The 16,272-nt window shown below is 48.2% G+C and overlaps 1 protein-coding gene across 1 annotated transcript in view; it reads left to right on the plus strand.

Annotated features, from left to right (window-relative positions):
- The window catches only part of LOC139235179 (zinc metalloproteinase-disintegrin-like batroxstatin-2), a 546,822-nt gene that overhangs the window by 40,501 nt on the left and 490,049 nt on the right, over nt 1–16,272 (plus strand). Inside the window, exon 5 of the mRNA XM_070866402.1 lies at nt 8,392–8,457. Coding sequence (XP_070722503.1) covers nt 8,416–8,457 — 42 coding nt within the window. The 5' untranslated portion in view covers nt 8,392–8,415. The remainder of the gene's footprint in view (nt 1–8,391; nt 8,458–16,272) is intronic.

Below are 16,272 nucleotides of genomic sequence, written 5' to 3' on the forward strand. Positions count from 1 at the left end.
CTGCCATGACTTCACCACTAGATTAACTTAATTTGGCAACAACAATGATAAAGGTTACCTACTGATAAAGGAAAAGAAAAAGAAAAACTACTCACCAAACACTTAACCCCTTGGCTGTGACGTCACGCTTCGATTTCTTTCTACTTTTTTGCCTTCTCTCCCCGCTGCACCAGCTGGCCTCCCGACTCACCACGCCGCTCCCCGACTGTTGGGCCTTTTATAGGCTGCCTCCTCCGATTCCCGCCGCGCCTCCCGACTTCTTGAGCATTCCCAATTTTATCGCCCCAGCATTGCAGCCATGTCTTCAGCTGCCTGGGCCCTAAGCTCGAGTATTCCCGCCGTAAACCTCTCCGCCTCACTAACTGTCTTTCCTCCGAAGGTGCTCTTTATAACCTCCCTCTTTGACCAAACTTTCAGTCATCTGCCCTACTATCTCCTTATGTGGCTCGGTGTCAAATTTTGCTTGATAACTGTCCTGTGAAGCACCTTAGTATGGATTACTATGTTAAAGGCACTAAATAAATACATGTTGCTGCTCTTGTGACGTTGGGTTTAAATTATACTTAAATAGAGTTTGATGGGACAGTGTAGAGGGAGCTTTACTCTGTATCTAACCCGTGCTGTCCTTGCCCTGGAAGTGTTTGATGGGTTAGTGTAGAGGGAGCTTTAATCTTATCTGACCCTTGCTGTACCTGCCCTGGGAGTGTTTGATGGGACAGTGTAGAGGGAGCTTTACTCTATCTAAACCCGTGCTGTACCTGCCCTGGGAGTGTTTGATGGGACAGTGTAGAGGGAGCTTTACTCTGTATCTAACCCGTGCTGTCCTTGCCCTGGGAGTGTTTGATGGGACAATGTAGAGGGAGCTTTACTCTGTATCTAACCCGTGCTGTACCTGCCCTGGGAGTGTTTGATGGGACAGTGTAGAGGGAGCTTTACTCTGTATCTTTTTTTAATTCACTTCTGGGATATAGGTGTTGCTGGCAAGGCTAACATTTATTGCCATCCCTAATTACACTCAAGAAGGTGGTGGTGAGCCTCCTCCTTGAACCGCTGCAGTCCGTGTGGCAAAGGAACCTACAGTGCTGTTAGGGAGGAAGTTCCAGGACTTTGACCCAATGACGATGAAGGAATAGCAATATATTTCCAAGTCAGGATGGTGTGTGACTGGGAGGGGAACGTGGAGGTGGTGGTGTTCCCATGCGCCTGCTGCCCTTGTCTTTCTCGGTGGTAGAGGTTGCGGGTTTGGGAGGTGCTGCTGAAGAAGCCTTGGTGAGTTGCTGCAGTGCATCTTTTAGATGGTACACATTGCAGCCATGGTGCGCCGATGGTGGAGCGAGTGAATGTTTAAGGTGATGGTTGGGCTGCCAATCAAACAGGCTGCTTTGTCCTGGAAGGTGTCGAGCTTTTTGTGCTTTTGGAGCTACACTCATCCATGCAAGTGGAGAATATTCCATCACACTCCTGACTTGTGCCTTGTAGATGGTGGAAAGGCTTTTGGAAGTCAGGAGGTGAGACACTAGCCGAAGAATACCCAGCCTCTAACCTGCTCTTGTTGCCACAATGTTTATGTGGCTAGTCCTGTTCAATGGTGACCCCCCAAGATGTTGATCATAGACATTTATAGTATTGGAGGAGGCCATTTTGGCCCATCGTGTCCACGCTGGCCGACCAAGAGCTCGTGCTGGCCGACCAAGAGCTATCCAGCCTAATCCCACTTTCCAGCTCTTGGTCCGTAGACCTGTAGGTTACGGCACTTTAAGTGCACATCCAAGTATCTTTTAAATGCGGTGAGGGTTTCTGTCTCTACCACCCTTTCAGGAAGTGAGTTCCAGACCCCTACCACCTCATATCTCCTCTAAACCTCCCCCCAATTACTTTAAACCTGTGCTCCCTGGTTGTTGACCCCTCTGCCAAGGAAAACAAGTCCTTCCCATCCACTCTATCCAGGACCTTCATAATTGTATACACCTCAATCAGGTCTCCCCTCAGCCTCCTTTGTTCCAAAGAAAACAGACACAGCATCTCCAATCTTTCCTCATAGCCAAAATTCTCCAGTCCAGGCAATATTCTTGTAAATCTCCTCTGCATCCTCTCCAATACAATCACAACTTTCCTGTAATGTGGTGATCAGAACTGCACACACTACTCCAGCTGCGACCTAACCAGTGTTTTATACAGTTCAAGCATGTTGGGGTAAAAGGAAGACTTCTCTTCTTCAAGGTGGACTCCCTGATATAAAGAATCTATACCCGCCATATCCCTGCCCGTTAATGCGACCATGGAATCACTCAGACGAAACCTCGGTTCAACTGGTTTTTATTCAAGCATGCAGGGGGAGGGTTCACGGATGAACCTTCGAAGATCAGAGGTTTTACATCTACAGTTATACATTTTTCGAGGTGTGCGACCCTCCTACAAAATCACTGATTGGCCGACTGCTATCAGCGAAGTTACATCAGACTGGCTCTGAGTGGTTCCCCCGACCTGTCCATCTCCCATCACATGTCACCCTCCCGCAATGTGTTGTTCAGTGGTGTCAAATTTGCCTCAGTTCCTCATGACGTGTGAAGTAACCTTGCTTCCCAGGGTTTGCAATGAGATTCAGATGCTGCTACAATCTATGTTTCTAAGCTGCTGACTCTCCACTGTCCTTGGGGGATGTTATTCTGTACTGAATGTAAGTTTCCATTAGTCTGTATTAAAATTAACACAACGGATGGTTCATTAACCATCAAGCTTTGCTGCGTAGCAAGCTTTGCTGTTTCCCCTTCTTAAAACCCATTGTAAGTGTACACACACAAACGTGCTTTACATACATAAGTGAGTTTTACATGCAATCGGTCAATTTACGATATATTACAATCCCTACCGTAAGGTAGAGGAACTTCCGATTCCTCAGAATCTCCTAATATTGATAAGCCCTACAATCTGGACCATGTGTCAGATCAATTCACTACCTTTAGTATCCACTTTCGTGACCATCTATCTGTCTGTCTCCCACTTTAGTGACCGTATTTTATCCCTTTACAAAGCATAACTTCCTTGCTCTTGTATTCCATGCCTCGACTTATAAAGACAAGTATTCCATATTACTTCTTAACCACCTTATCTACCTGGTCTGCTACCGTCAGGGATCTGTGGACCTGCACTCCAAGGTCCTTTTGTCCCTCTACATTTTTCAGTGTCATACCATTTAATGTGTATTCCCTTGCCTTGTTAGACCTCCCCAAATGCAGTACCTCACACTTAATCTGGATTGAATTCCATTTGCCACTGTTCTCCCCATCTGACTAGTACATTGATATCTTCCTGCAGTTTGTAGCTTTCTTCTTTATTATCAACCACACAGCCTATTTTAGTGTAATCTGCAAACTTCTTAATCATACCCCCAACATTTAAGTAAGTAATTGATATATACCACAAAAAGCAAGGGACCCAGTACTGAACCCTGCGGAACCCCACTGGATACAAAAACACCCATCAACCATTACCCTTTGCTTCCTGCCTCTGAACCAATTTTGGATCCAACTTGCCACTTTACCCTGGATCCCATGGGCTATTACTTTTGTGGCCAGTCTGCCATGTGAGACCTTGTCAAAAGCCTTGCTAAAATCCATATACACTACAACATACACACTGCCATGGTTAACCCTCCTGGTTACCTCTTCAAAAACTTCAATCAAGTTATTCAAACACGACCTTCCCTTGACAAATCCATGCTGACTGTCCTTGATTAATCTATATCTTTCCAAATGAAGATTTGTCCTGTCCCTCAGGATTTTTTCTAATAATTTTCCCACCACTGAGGTTAGGCTGACTGGCCTGTAATTACTCGGTCTATCCCTTTCTCACTTTTTAAACAAAGGTATAACATTAGCAGTCCTCCAGTCCTCTGGAGTCATATCTATCACAAAGGAAGATGGCTGCAGTGGTTGGAGGTCAATTATCACAGCCCCAGGACATCACTGCAGAGTAGACTGATCGCCCTGCTTTTTGTGGACAGGACATACTTGGGCAGTTTTCCACATTGTCGGATAGATGCCAGTGTTTCTGGAGCACAAGTCTTCAGCACGACAGGCGGGTTTTTGTCCTTTGCCTTTGCTGTATCCATTGCGCTCAGCCTTTTCTTGATATCATGTGGAGTGAACCAAATTGGCTGTAGACTGGCTTCTGTGATGGTGGGGATCTCAGGAGGAGGCCGATACAGATCATCCAGTTGTCATTTCTGGCTGAAGATGATTGTAAATGCTTCAGCCTTGTCTTTTGCACTCTGGGCTCTACCATCATTGAGAATGGGGATATTCATGATGCCTCCTCCTCCTGTGAGTTGTTTAATGGTCCACCACCATTCACGACTGGATGTGGCAGGACCACAGAGCTTTAATCTGATCAGTTGGTTGTGGGATCGCCTAGCCTTGTCTATAGCATGCTGCTTCTGCTTTTTTGCATGCTTGTAGTCCTATGGTGCAGCTTCCCCAGGTTGGCACCTCATTTTTTGGTATGCCTGGTGCTGCTCCTGGCATGCCCTTCTACACTTGTCATTGAACCAGGGTTGGTTCCCTGGCTTGATGGTAATGGTAGAGTGAGGGATATGCCGGGGCATGAGGTTACCGATTGTAGTGGAATACAATTCTGCTGCTGATGGCCCACAGTACCTCATGAATGCCCAATTTTGAGCTGTTAGATCTGTTCTGAATCTATCCCATTTAGCACGGTGGTAGTGCCACACAACACGATGAATGGTGTTCCCAGCGTGAAGACGGGACTTTGTCTCCACAATGACTGTGCTACCAATGCTGTCATGGACAGATGAATCTGCAACAGGTAGATTGGTGAGAACAAGGTCAAGTAGGTTTTTCCCTCGTATTGCTTCTTTCACCACCTGCTGCAGGCTCAGTATGGCAGCTATGTCCTTCAGGACTCGGTCAGTCAGTAGTGGTGCTACTGAGCCACTCTTGCTGATGGACATAGAAGTTCCTCACCCAGAGTACCTTCTGTGCCCTTGTATCCTCAGTGCTTCTTCTTGACAGATTAGGAAAAGGGGAGGTGCAACGAGACCTGGGTGTCATGGTACATCAGTCATTGAAGGTTGGCATGCAGGTACAGCAGGCGGTTAAGAAAGCAAATGGCATGTTGGCCTTCATAGCGAGGGGATTTGAGTACAGGGGCAGGGAGGTGTTGCTACAGTTGTACAGGGCCTTGGTGAGGCCACACCTGGAGTATTGTGTACAGTTTTGGTCTCCTAACTTGAGGAAGGACATTCTTGCTATTGAGGGAGTGCAGCGAAGGTTCACCAGACTGATTCCCGGGATGGCGGGACTGACCTCTCAAGAAAGACTGGATCAACTGGGCTTGTATTCACTGGAGTTCAGAAGAATGAGAGGGGACCTCATAGAAATGTTTAAAATTCTGATGGGTTCAGACAGGTTAGATGCAGGAAGAATGTTCCCAATGTTGGGGAAGTCCAGAACCAGGGGTCACAGTCTAAGGATAAGGGGTAAGCCATTTAGGACTGAGATGAGGAGAAACTTCTTCACCCAGAGAGTGGTGAACCTGTGGAATTCTCTACCACAGAAAGTTGTTGAGGCCAATTCACTAAATATATTCAAAAAGGAGTTAGATGAAGTCCTTACTACTAGGGGGATCAAGGGGTATGGCGAGAAAGCAGGAATGGGGTACTGAAGTTGCATGTTCAGCCATGAACTCATTGAATGGCGGTTCAGGCTAGAAGGGCCGAATGGCCGACTCCTGCACCTATTTTCTATGTTTCTATATGCTATTCAACATGGAGGAAGACTGATTCATCAGCTGAGGGAGGGTGGTAGGAGGTAATCAGCAGGAGGTTTCCTTGCCCATGCTTGATCTGAAGCCATGAGACTTCATGGTGTCCAGAGTCAATGTTGAGGACTTCCAAGGTCACTCCCTCCCGACTGTATACCACTGTGCCTCCACCCCTGGTGGGTCTGTCCTGCTGGTGGGGCAGGGCTAGTGATGGAGGAGTCTGGGACATTGGCTGAAAGGTATGATTCTCTGAGTATAATGATATAAGGCTGTTGCTTGATTAGTCTGTGGGACAGCTCTCCCAATTTTGGTACAAGTGCCTAGATGTTGGTGAGAAGGACTTTGCAGGGTTGACTGGGCTGGGTGTGTTATGTCCGTAGCCGGTGCCGAGGTCGATGCCAGGTGGTCCGTCCGGTTTTATTCTATTGTTTTTCGAGTGGTTGTGTACAACTGAGTGGCTTGCTGGGTTATTTCAGAGGGCATTTAAGAGTCAACCACGTTACTGTGGGTCTGGAGTCACATATAGGCCAGACTGGGTAAGGGCGGCAGATTTCCTTCCCTAAAGGACATTAGTGAACCAGATGGGTTTTTATGACAATCCGATAGTTTCATGGTAACCATCTATTTTTTTTTAAATTAGAGTTTTATTTAATTAACTGAACTTAAATTCCCCCAGCTGCCATGGTGGGATTTGAACTCATGTCCTTGGATTATTGATCCACTCCTGACTTGTGTTTTGTAGATGGTGGAAAGACTTTGGGGAGTCAGGAGGTGAGACACTCGCCGCAGAATATCCAGCCTCTGACCTGCTCTTGTTGCCACAGTATTTATGTGGCTGGTCCAGTTAAGTTTCTGGTCAATGGTGACCCCACCCTGAGATGTTAATGGCAGATTTGGCGATGGTATTGCCGTTGAATGTCATGGGGCAGTGGTTAGACTCACTCTCGTTGGAGATAGTCATTGCCTGGCACTTGTGTGGTGCAAATGTTACTTGCCGCTTATCAACCCAAGCCTGAATGTCATCTAGGTTTTGCTGCATGTGGGCATGGACTGCTCCATTATCTGAGCAGTTGCAACTGGCACTGAGCACTGTGCAGTCATCAGTGAACATCCTCACTTCTGACCTTATGATGGAGGGAAGGTCATTGATGAAGCGGCTGAAGATGGTTGGGCCTAGGACACTGCCCTGAGGAACTCCTGCTGTAATGTCCTGGAGCTGTGATGATCGACCTCCAACTACCACAACCATCTTCCTTTGTGCTGGGTATGACTCCAGCCAGTGGAAAGTTTTCCCCCTGATTCCCATTGACCTCAATTTTCCTAGGGCTCCTTGATGCCGCACTCGGTCAAATGCTGCCTTGATGTCAGTTTCTAATCCGTACTGTATCTGCTCTGGAGTGTTTGATGGGATAGTGCAGAGGGAGTTTTACTCTTTCTAACCTGTGCTGTACCGGCCCTGGGAGTTGTGTATGGAGAAAGAGTCAGACCGCACACTGAGCTCAAAGTAAAGTATGACCGTAGTCTTTTATTGCAGGTCTCCAGAATGCCTCGCCAAGCTGTGAAACCTCCTTAAATACCTGAGCTCCCAAGGGATTATGGGATCCCTTGGAACTCCAGGGGATGAGCCCTCTGGTGGCTGTACAGAGTAAATACAAGTATACATATATAACAGGAGGGTTTGATGTTGACAGTGCAGAAGGAGATTTACTCTGTATCTAACCCCGTGCTGTACCTGCCCTGGGAGTGTTTGATGGGACAGTGTAGAGGGAGCTTTATTCTGTATCTAACCTGTGCTGTACGTGCCCTGGGAGTGTTTGATGGGACAGTGTAGAGGGAGCTTTACTCTGTATCTAACCCGTGTTGTACCTGCCCTGGGAGTGTTTGATGGGACAGTGTAGAGGGAGCTTTACTCTGTATCTAACCCCCTGTACCTGCCCTGGGAGTGTTTGATGGGACAGTGTAGAGGGAGCTTTACTCTGTATCTAACCCCCTGTACCTGCCCTGGGAGTGTTTGATGGGACAGTGTAGAGGGAGTTTTACTCTGTACCTAACCCCGTGCTGTACCTGCACTGGGAGTGTTTGATGGGACAGTGTAGAGGGAGCTTTACTCTGTATCTAACCCGTGCTGTACCTGCCCTGGGAGTGTTTGATGGGACAGTGCCGAGGGAGCTTTATTCTGTATCTAACCCCGTGCTGTACCTGCCCTGGGAGTGTTTGATGGGACAGTGTAGAGGGGGCTTTATTCTGTATCTAACCCCGTGCTGTACCTGCCCTGGGAGTGTTTGATGTTCCTGCCCTGGGAGTGTTTGATGGGACAGTGTAGAGGGAGCATTATTCTGTATCTAACCTCGTGCTGTACTTTCGGGAGTTTTTGATGCTGGCACAGAGAGTAAAAGTGTTCCATTCTCTAAGACTGCCATCCCTCACCAATTGAATGCAAAAAATTCGTGGTAGCATGCTCATTTACATGCTGTATGCACGGAGGGCACTAGAAGGAAAAGTGGGTTCTCGGTGAATAGATTATTCAGTTTGTGAAACATGGAATGAATAGGAGAGCCTGCGACTATCGATTTAAACACTTTTTGAAGACATTTCCAATTTATTTTTCAGCTGAAAAGGTCCCTTGGTTCAGAAATGAAGCACATTGAACTGGTGCTTGTTGCAGACAGTGTAGAGGTGAGTAGTCTCTGTAAATAAGGAACATGCATTTATATAGCACATTTCACGACCTCATGATGATCCAAAGTGCTTCATAACCAGTCAAGTACCTTTAGAAGTGTAAACACTGTTGGAGTGTAGGAAAGGTGGCAGCCAATTTGTACACCGCAAAGTCCCACAAACGGTAATGACAATGTGGGCAGGTAATCTGTTCGAAAGGTCTTGGTTGAGGGATAAATATTGACCAGGACACTGTGGTGGGAGAACTCCCCTACTCTTAAAATAGTGCCATTGGCTCTTTTATATCCACTTGAAAGGGTAGACAGGATCTTAGTTTCAGGATCTCATTCAAAAGACAATCTGCATTCAGAAACCAATTAAATTGTTGATCTAGATTATGAGTTACCTACATGAACACCAACCTTAATTCACCCTGTAAAAAATGTCCAAATTGCAGTTCTGACAAAGGGTCAGCACTGAATCATTATTTATAGAATCATATAATATAGCATAGAAGGAGGCCATTGGGCCCATCATGCCTATCCCAGTTCTCTGAAAGAGCTACCAATTAGTGCCACACCCCATAGCCCTGAAAAGTTTTCCTTTTCAAGTATATGTTCACTTCACTTTGAAAGATGCTATTGAATCAGCTTCCATTGCCCTTTCAGGTAGTGCATTCCAGATCATCATAACTGAGTAAAAATATTTCTTCTCGTCTCCTCTGGCTTTTTTTTTAACCAATTATCTTAATCTGTATTCTCTGGTTACTGACCCTCCTGCCAGTGGAAACAGTTTTTCTCTATCTATTTCATCAAATCCCCTCATAGAAACATAGAAAATAGGTGCAGGAGTAGGCCATTCGGCCCTTCGAGCCAGCACCGCTATTCAATAAGATCATAGCTGTCAATACTTCTATTAAATTTCTCCTTAACCTTCTTTGTTCTAAGGAGAACAATCAAGCTTCTCTAGTCTATCTACGTAACTGAATTCTCTCATCTCTGGTACCATTCTAGTAAACCTCTCCAAGTCTTAAAGTGGTGTCCAGAATTGAACACAATACTCCAGCTGGGGACTAACCAGTGGTTTATAAAGATTTAGCATAACTTCCTTGCTTTTGTACTCTATGCCTCTATTGATAAAGCTGAGGATTCCGTATGGCTTTTTAACATCCTCCTCCCACTCCTCTTCATTTCACCCCATCGAACATATCCTTCTATACCTTTCTCCCTCCTGTGCTTATCTAGCCTCTGCTTGAATGCATCTATATATTTTGCCTCAACCACTCCCTGTGGTAGTGAGGTCCACATTCTCACCACTCTCTGGGTAAAGAAGTTTCTCCTGAATCTTATATTTATGGCCCCTAGTTTTGATCTGACCCGTAAGTGGAATCATCTTTTCTCATCATCATAGGTAGTCCCTCGGAATCGAGGAAGACTTGCTTCCACTCTTGAAGTGAGTTCTTTGGTGGCTGAACAGTCCAATACGAGAGCCACAGACTCTGTCACTAGTGGGACAGATAGTCGTTGAGGATAAGGGAGGGTGGGACTGGTTTGCCGCACACACTTTCTGCTGTCTGCGCTTGATTTCTGCATACTCTCGGCGTTGAGACTCGAGGTGCTTAGCGCCGTCTTGGATGCACTTCCTCACTTAGAGTAGTCTTTGGCCAGGGACTCCCAGGTGTCAGTGGGGATGTTGCACTTTATCAGGGAGGCTTTGAGGGTGTCCTTGTAACGTTTCCACTGTCCATCTTTGGCTCGTTTGCATTGAAGGAGCTCTGAGTAGAGCACTTGCTTTGGGAATCTTGTGTCTGGCATGCGGACTGTGTGGCCTGCCCAGCGGAGCTGATCGAGTGTGGTCAGTGCTTCAATGCTGGGGATGTTAGCCTGAATGAGGACACTGATGTTGGTGCGCCTGTCCTCCCAGGGGATTTGTAGGATCTTGCGGAGACATCGTTGGTGATATTTCTCCAGCGACTTGAGGTGTCTATTGTACATAGTCCATGTCTCTGAGCCATACAGGAGGGCGGGTATTACTACAGCCCTGTAAACCATGAGCTTGGTGGCAGTTTTGAGGGCCTGCTCTTCAAACACTCTTTTCCTCAGGCGGCAGAAGGCTGCACTGGCGCACTGGAGGTATTGAATCTCGTCGTCGATGCCTGCTCTTGTTGATAGGAGGCTCCCGAGATATGGGAAGTGGTCCACAGTGTCCAGGGCTGCGCCGTGGATCTTGATGACTGGGGAGCAGTGCTGTGCGGTGAGGACAGGCTGGTGGAGGTCCTTTGTCTTACGATGTTTCGCGTAAGGCCCCTGCTTTCGTATGCCTCAGTAAATACGTCGACTGTGTCTTGGAGTGCAGCCTCTGTATGTGCGCAGACGCAGGCATCGTCCGCGTACTGTAGCTCGACGACAGAGCTTGGGGTGGTCTTGGATCTGGCCTGGAGATGGCGAAGGTTGAACAGGTTCCCACTGGTTCTGTAGTTTAGTTCCACTCCAGCGGGGAGCTTGTTGACTGTGAGGTGGAGCATGGTGGTGAGAAAGAATGAGAAGAGGGTTGGAGCGATGACGCTGCCCTGTTTGACCCCTGTCCGGACGTGAATTGGGTCTGTGTGGATCCGTTGGTAAGGATCACGGCCTGCATGTCGTCGTGGAGCAGGCGGAGGATGGTGACGAACTTTTGGGGGCATCTGAAACGGAGGAGGATGCTCCATAGACCCCCGCGGTTGACAGTGTCAAAGGCCTTTGTAAGGTCGAAGACGGCCATGTATAAGGGCTGGCGCTGTTCCCTGCATTTTTCCTGTAGCTGTCGTGCTGCAAAAATCATGTCCGTTGTGCCCCGTAGGGGACGAAATCCGCACTGTGACTCTGGGAGGAGCTCCTCGGCCACGAGAAGAAGTCGGTTGAGGAGGACTCTAGCGACAACTTTCCCAGTGGCTGGTAGCAGGGAGATTCCTCTGTAGTTGCCGCAGTCAGACTTGTCCCCTTTTTTAAAGATGGTCACAATTACTGCATCTCTGAGATCCCCCGGCATGCTCTCCTCCCTCCCGATGAGCGAGATGAGGTCGTGTATTCGCGCCAGCAGTGCCTTTCCGCTATACTTCAATGCCTCAGCAGGGATTTCATCCGCTCCCGTAGCGTTGTTGTTAAGATGTCTTCTGGCTTTTTCTACCTCATGCAGTGTTGAGGTCTCACTGAGGTGGTGGCGGGTAGCATGCTGTGGGATGGAGTCGAGAACATGCGAGTCAAAGGCAGAGTCTCGATTGAGGAGATCTTCGAAGTACTCCTTCCAGCGGGCCCTGACTGCCTCGGTGTCCTTCCCCGTTCTTGACCAGCAGTGGGGTGGTGCTTTGGGAGTTTGGCCCGTAGGTGGCCTTGACTGCGATGAAAAATCCTCGCACATCATGGTTGTCGGCCAGCTGCTGTATCTCCTGTGTTTTCTCCATCCATCACTTGTTCTTTAGGTCCCGGGTTTTTTGTTGGACCTCAGCCTTGAGCCGTCTGTAATCCTGCTTTGCTACTCCCGTGTTGGGTTGTTATTTAAGGCTCAGAAATGCCCTGTGCTTGCGATCTATTAGCTCATGGATCTCCTGATCATTCTCATCAAATCAGTCCTGGTGTTTCCTGTTTGAGTGACCGAGCGTCTCTTCGCAGGCACTGGTTATGGAGGCCTGGAGGCAGACCAAGCACTGTGGGCATTCTGCGTCTCATGGTCATCAAGTCACGCCAGGTTAGCTGTGAGGCGCTGACTGTATAGGGCTCTCTTAGCTGGGTCCTTAAATGCTCCGGCATTGACTTTTTTGCGGCACTGCTTTTGGATCGGATTAGGTGGTTGTTGTGTCTTGAATAAAGAATCAGACTAGATACAGCAAGCTCAAAAGTAAGGTGCGACCGCAGTCCTTTATTACAGACCTCAGAGTGCCTCTCCAGCCTGTGAGGCCTCCTTATATACAGGAGCTCCCAAGGGATTGTGAGATCCCTTGGGACTCCAGGGGATAAGCCCTCTGGTGGTTAGACATGGTAGTTACAGGTTTACATACATAACAGCAGTGGTCCATCCAGCAGTCGTCGGCTCCTGTCATGGCGCGGGAGATGCACATATCCTTGCGATCCCTGGCTCGGACGATGACACAGTCAAGCACATGCCAGTGCTTGGAGCGAGGGTGTTGCAATGATGCCTTGTATTTGTCCCTCTGGCGGAACAAGGTGTTGGTGATGACAAGTTCGTGTTCTAGACATTTTTTCAGGAGTAGGGTACCACTGAAATTGGCTTTCCCTACCCCCTCTCTGCCAATCATGCCCCCCCAGAGATCTGTGTCCTTGCCAACCCTGGCATTGAAGTCACCGAGGAGGATGATCAGTTTGTCGCCCGCGGGGACGCAGGACAGGGATTTTTCGAGGTTGGTGTAAAAACCCTCTTTGGCCTCATCAGTTGCATCGAGTGTCGGGGCGTGATGACTGTGGGGCACTGGTTCCGAGATCGGGTGAGTCGAAGAGTCATGAAGCGTTCGTTAGCCCCGCAGGGGGAGTCTTTGAGGTGGTCAACCAGCTCGCTTTTGATGGCGAAACCGACTCCATGGAGGCGGTGTTCTTCTTCTGGTTTCCCTTTCCAGAAGAAGGTGTAATCTCCATCTTGTTCCTTGAGCTGGCCTTCCACTGCCCGCCGGGTCTTGCTTAGGGCGGCGATGTTGATATCAAAGTGTCTAAGTTCCCGGGCAACTGTGGCGGTGCAGCGTTCCGGCCTGCCGCTGTTGGGGTGGTCCATGAGGGTCCTGACGTTCCAGGTCCTGCACTTCATGTTAATGGAGTGGAAGATGCCTGTACGTGAGTTCTTTTAACATGGGGTGGTCGTTGCACACCGGCACCACACGGGCTTAGCTGAGCGATGTCTTGAAAAAGTGGCAAGGGGGGTCCAAGATGACTGGAGACCAGGCACCGCTATATGGGCCTAGTTGCCTACGGTGAGATGTTGGCCGCAGGCTCGGCGCTGATTAGCGCCCTTGGGTGGTAGGTGATCCGAGGCCTTGTTGGGGACAGGCATTGGGAGGGTCAGTGGCCCACCGGGGTTCAGGGTGGGAGGGCAGGGGGGTCACAACCATGGAACTCACCACGTGTTGGAGGTGGAGAAGAGGCCAGGTTGCCGGTGGGGAACGACAGAGTCTGGGCCTCCTCCTCAACGACGACCGGGTCCTCCTCTCCCACGTCGGCGACTGGCCTCCCCTCCTTCTTCAGCGACATCTTTTCTATGTCTACGCTTTCATAATCTTGAAGAGCTCTATAGTCCCCCATCATTCTTCTCTTTTCGAGAGAAAAGAGCCCCAGCCTGTTCAATCTTTCCTGATAAGTATAACCTCTCAGTTAGAATCATAGAATGTTTACAGCAAAAAAAAGGCCATTTGGCTCTACGAGCCTGAGCCGACTCTCAGCTAGTCCCACTCCTCTGTCCTTTCCCATAGTCTTGCAATTTTTTTTCTTCAGATACTTATCCAATTCCCTTTTGAAAGATAAAATTAAATCTGCCTCCACCACCCTTTCAGGCAGTGCATTCCAGACCTTAACCACTCGATGCTTAGTAGTTTTTTCTTGCGTCGTCTTTGGTTCTTTTGCCAATCACCTTTGATCTGTATCCCCTGGTTCTCGACCCTTCTGCCAATGGGAACAGTTTCTCTCTGTCCAGACCTCTCATGATTTTGAACATCTCTAACATATCCCCTCTCAATCTTCTCTGCTCCAAGGAGAACAATCCCACCTTCTCCAGTCTGTAAACGTAACTGAAGTCCCTCATTCCTGGAATAATTATTGTAAATCTTTTCTACATCTTCTCTAAGTCCTTCAAATCCTTCCTAAAGTGTGGTGCCCAGAATTGGACACAGTACTCCAGTTGAGGCTGAACCAGGGTTTTATGTAGATTCATCATAATCTCCACACTTTTGTACTCTTATAGAAACATATAAATTTACAGAACGGAAGGACGCCATTTTGGCCCATCGTGTCCGCGCTGGCCGACCAAGAGCTATCCAGCCTAATCCCATTTTCCAGCTCTTGGTCAGTTGCCCTGTAGGTTACGGCACTTTAAGTGCACATCCAAGTATCTTTTAGATGTGGTGAGGGTTCCTGACTCACCTTTTCAGGCAGTGAGTTCCAGACCCCCATCACCCTCTGTGTTATGTCTCAAATGAAGCAATGTGACTGAGTACTGCAAACTTGAGTAAGTGTGACATTATCTTTTTATTCTGACTCCAGAGTGCTGGCACAGCATGGGAGGCCTGCTTGTATGCCTGCTTGTATGCCTTGGGATTCCAACAGATGCACCCTCTGGTGGCGGTAGAAGGCTGGTTACAAGGTGTTGCATACAAAACATCACACCCCCCCAAAGTCAATAGTACACTTATTTACAGGGTGAGATGATCTGGGGCTTTCCGCTCCCTAGTCGATCGTCTCAGTACAAACACAGGTGCAGGTGAGTTGGTTGGGCCTTCACTGGGCTGTTGTGCAGCTGGCCTTGCTGGACTGCTGGGGATGATGAGTTCAGCTTCGTGGTCAGCCGTGATATCGATTGCCACTTGTGTGCGTATCGGAAGGTCGAAATATTGTGGAATATTGTGTTCAGTTTTGGTCTCCTAATCTGGGGAAGGACGTTCTTGCTATTGAGGGAGTACAGCGAAGGTTCATCAGACTGATTCCAGGGATGGCTGGACTGTCATATGAGGAGAGACTGGATCAACTGGGCCTTTATTCACTGGAGTTTAGAAGAACGAGAGGGGATCTCATAGAAACGTATAAGATTCTGACGGGACTGGACAGGTTAGATGCGGGAAGAATGTTCCCGATGTTGGGGAAGTCCAGAACCAGGGGACATAGTCTTAGGATAAGGGGTAGACCATTTAGGACTGAGATGAGGATAAACTTCTTCACTCAGAGTTGTTAACCTGTGGAATTCCCTGCCGCAGAGAGTTGTTGATGCCAGTTCATTGGATATATTCAAGAGGGAGTTAGATATGGCCCTTACGGCTAAAGGGATCAAGGGGTATGGAGAGAAAGCAGGAAAGGGGTACTGATGGAATGATCAGCCATGATCTTATTGAATGGTGGTGCAGGCTCGAAGGGCCGAATGGCCTACTCCTGCACCTATTTTCTATGTTTCTATGAAATTGGTGGTGTCCTCTTCAGGTTGCTCGTGGCTGTCTATGAATCGCAGTTTGGTTTGGTCCAAATGCTTTCTTCAAGTCAGTCCATTTGCAAGTTTGACCTCAAACACCATACTCCCTTCTTTGGCTACACCAGTGCCGGCAAGCCATTTGGGACCATGTCCATAGTTGAGTACAAATATAGGATCATTGACTTCAATATCGCGTGACAAATTTGCGCGATCATGGTACACGCTTTGTTAATGCCGCCCGCCCTCGACATGATCATGGAGATCAGGGTGGATTAGAGAGAGCCTTGTTTTGAGTGCCCTTTTCATGAGTTCGGCAGGGGGAACCCCGGTGAGCGAGTGGGGTTTGGTGCGGTAGCTGAGCAGAACTCGGGACAGACGGGTCTGCAGGGAGCCTTCCGACACGTGTTTCAAGCTTTGCTTGATGGTTTGGACTGCCTGTTCTGCCTGGCCATTAGATGTGGGCTTGAACGGGGCAAATGTGACATTGTGGGTCATGAATTCCTTGAATTCAGCGCTGGTAAAGCATGGCCCATTGTCGCTGACAAGGACATCAGGCAGGACGTGTGGCAAACATGACTCGTATGCTTTCGATGGTGGCAGTGGACGTGCTTACAGACATTATTACACATCAGTCCATTTTGAATAAGCATCCACAACAACCAAAAACATTTTGCCTAGAAA

This window comes from Pristiophorus japonicus, chromosome 2 (assembly GCF_044704955.1).
Source record: "Pristiophorus japonicus isolate sPriJap1 chromosome 2, sPriJap1.hap1, whole genome shotgun sequence".
In the NCBI taxonomy this organism is placed as follows: Eukaryota; Metazoa; Chordata; class Chondrichthyes; family Pristiophoridae; genus Pristiophorus; species Pristiophorus japonicus.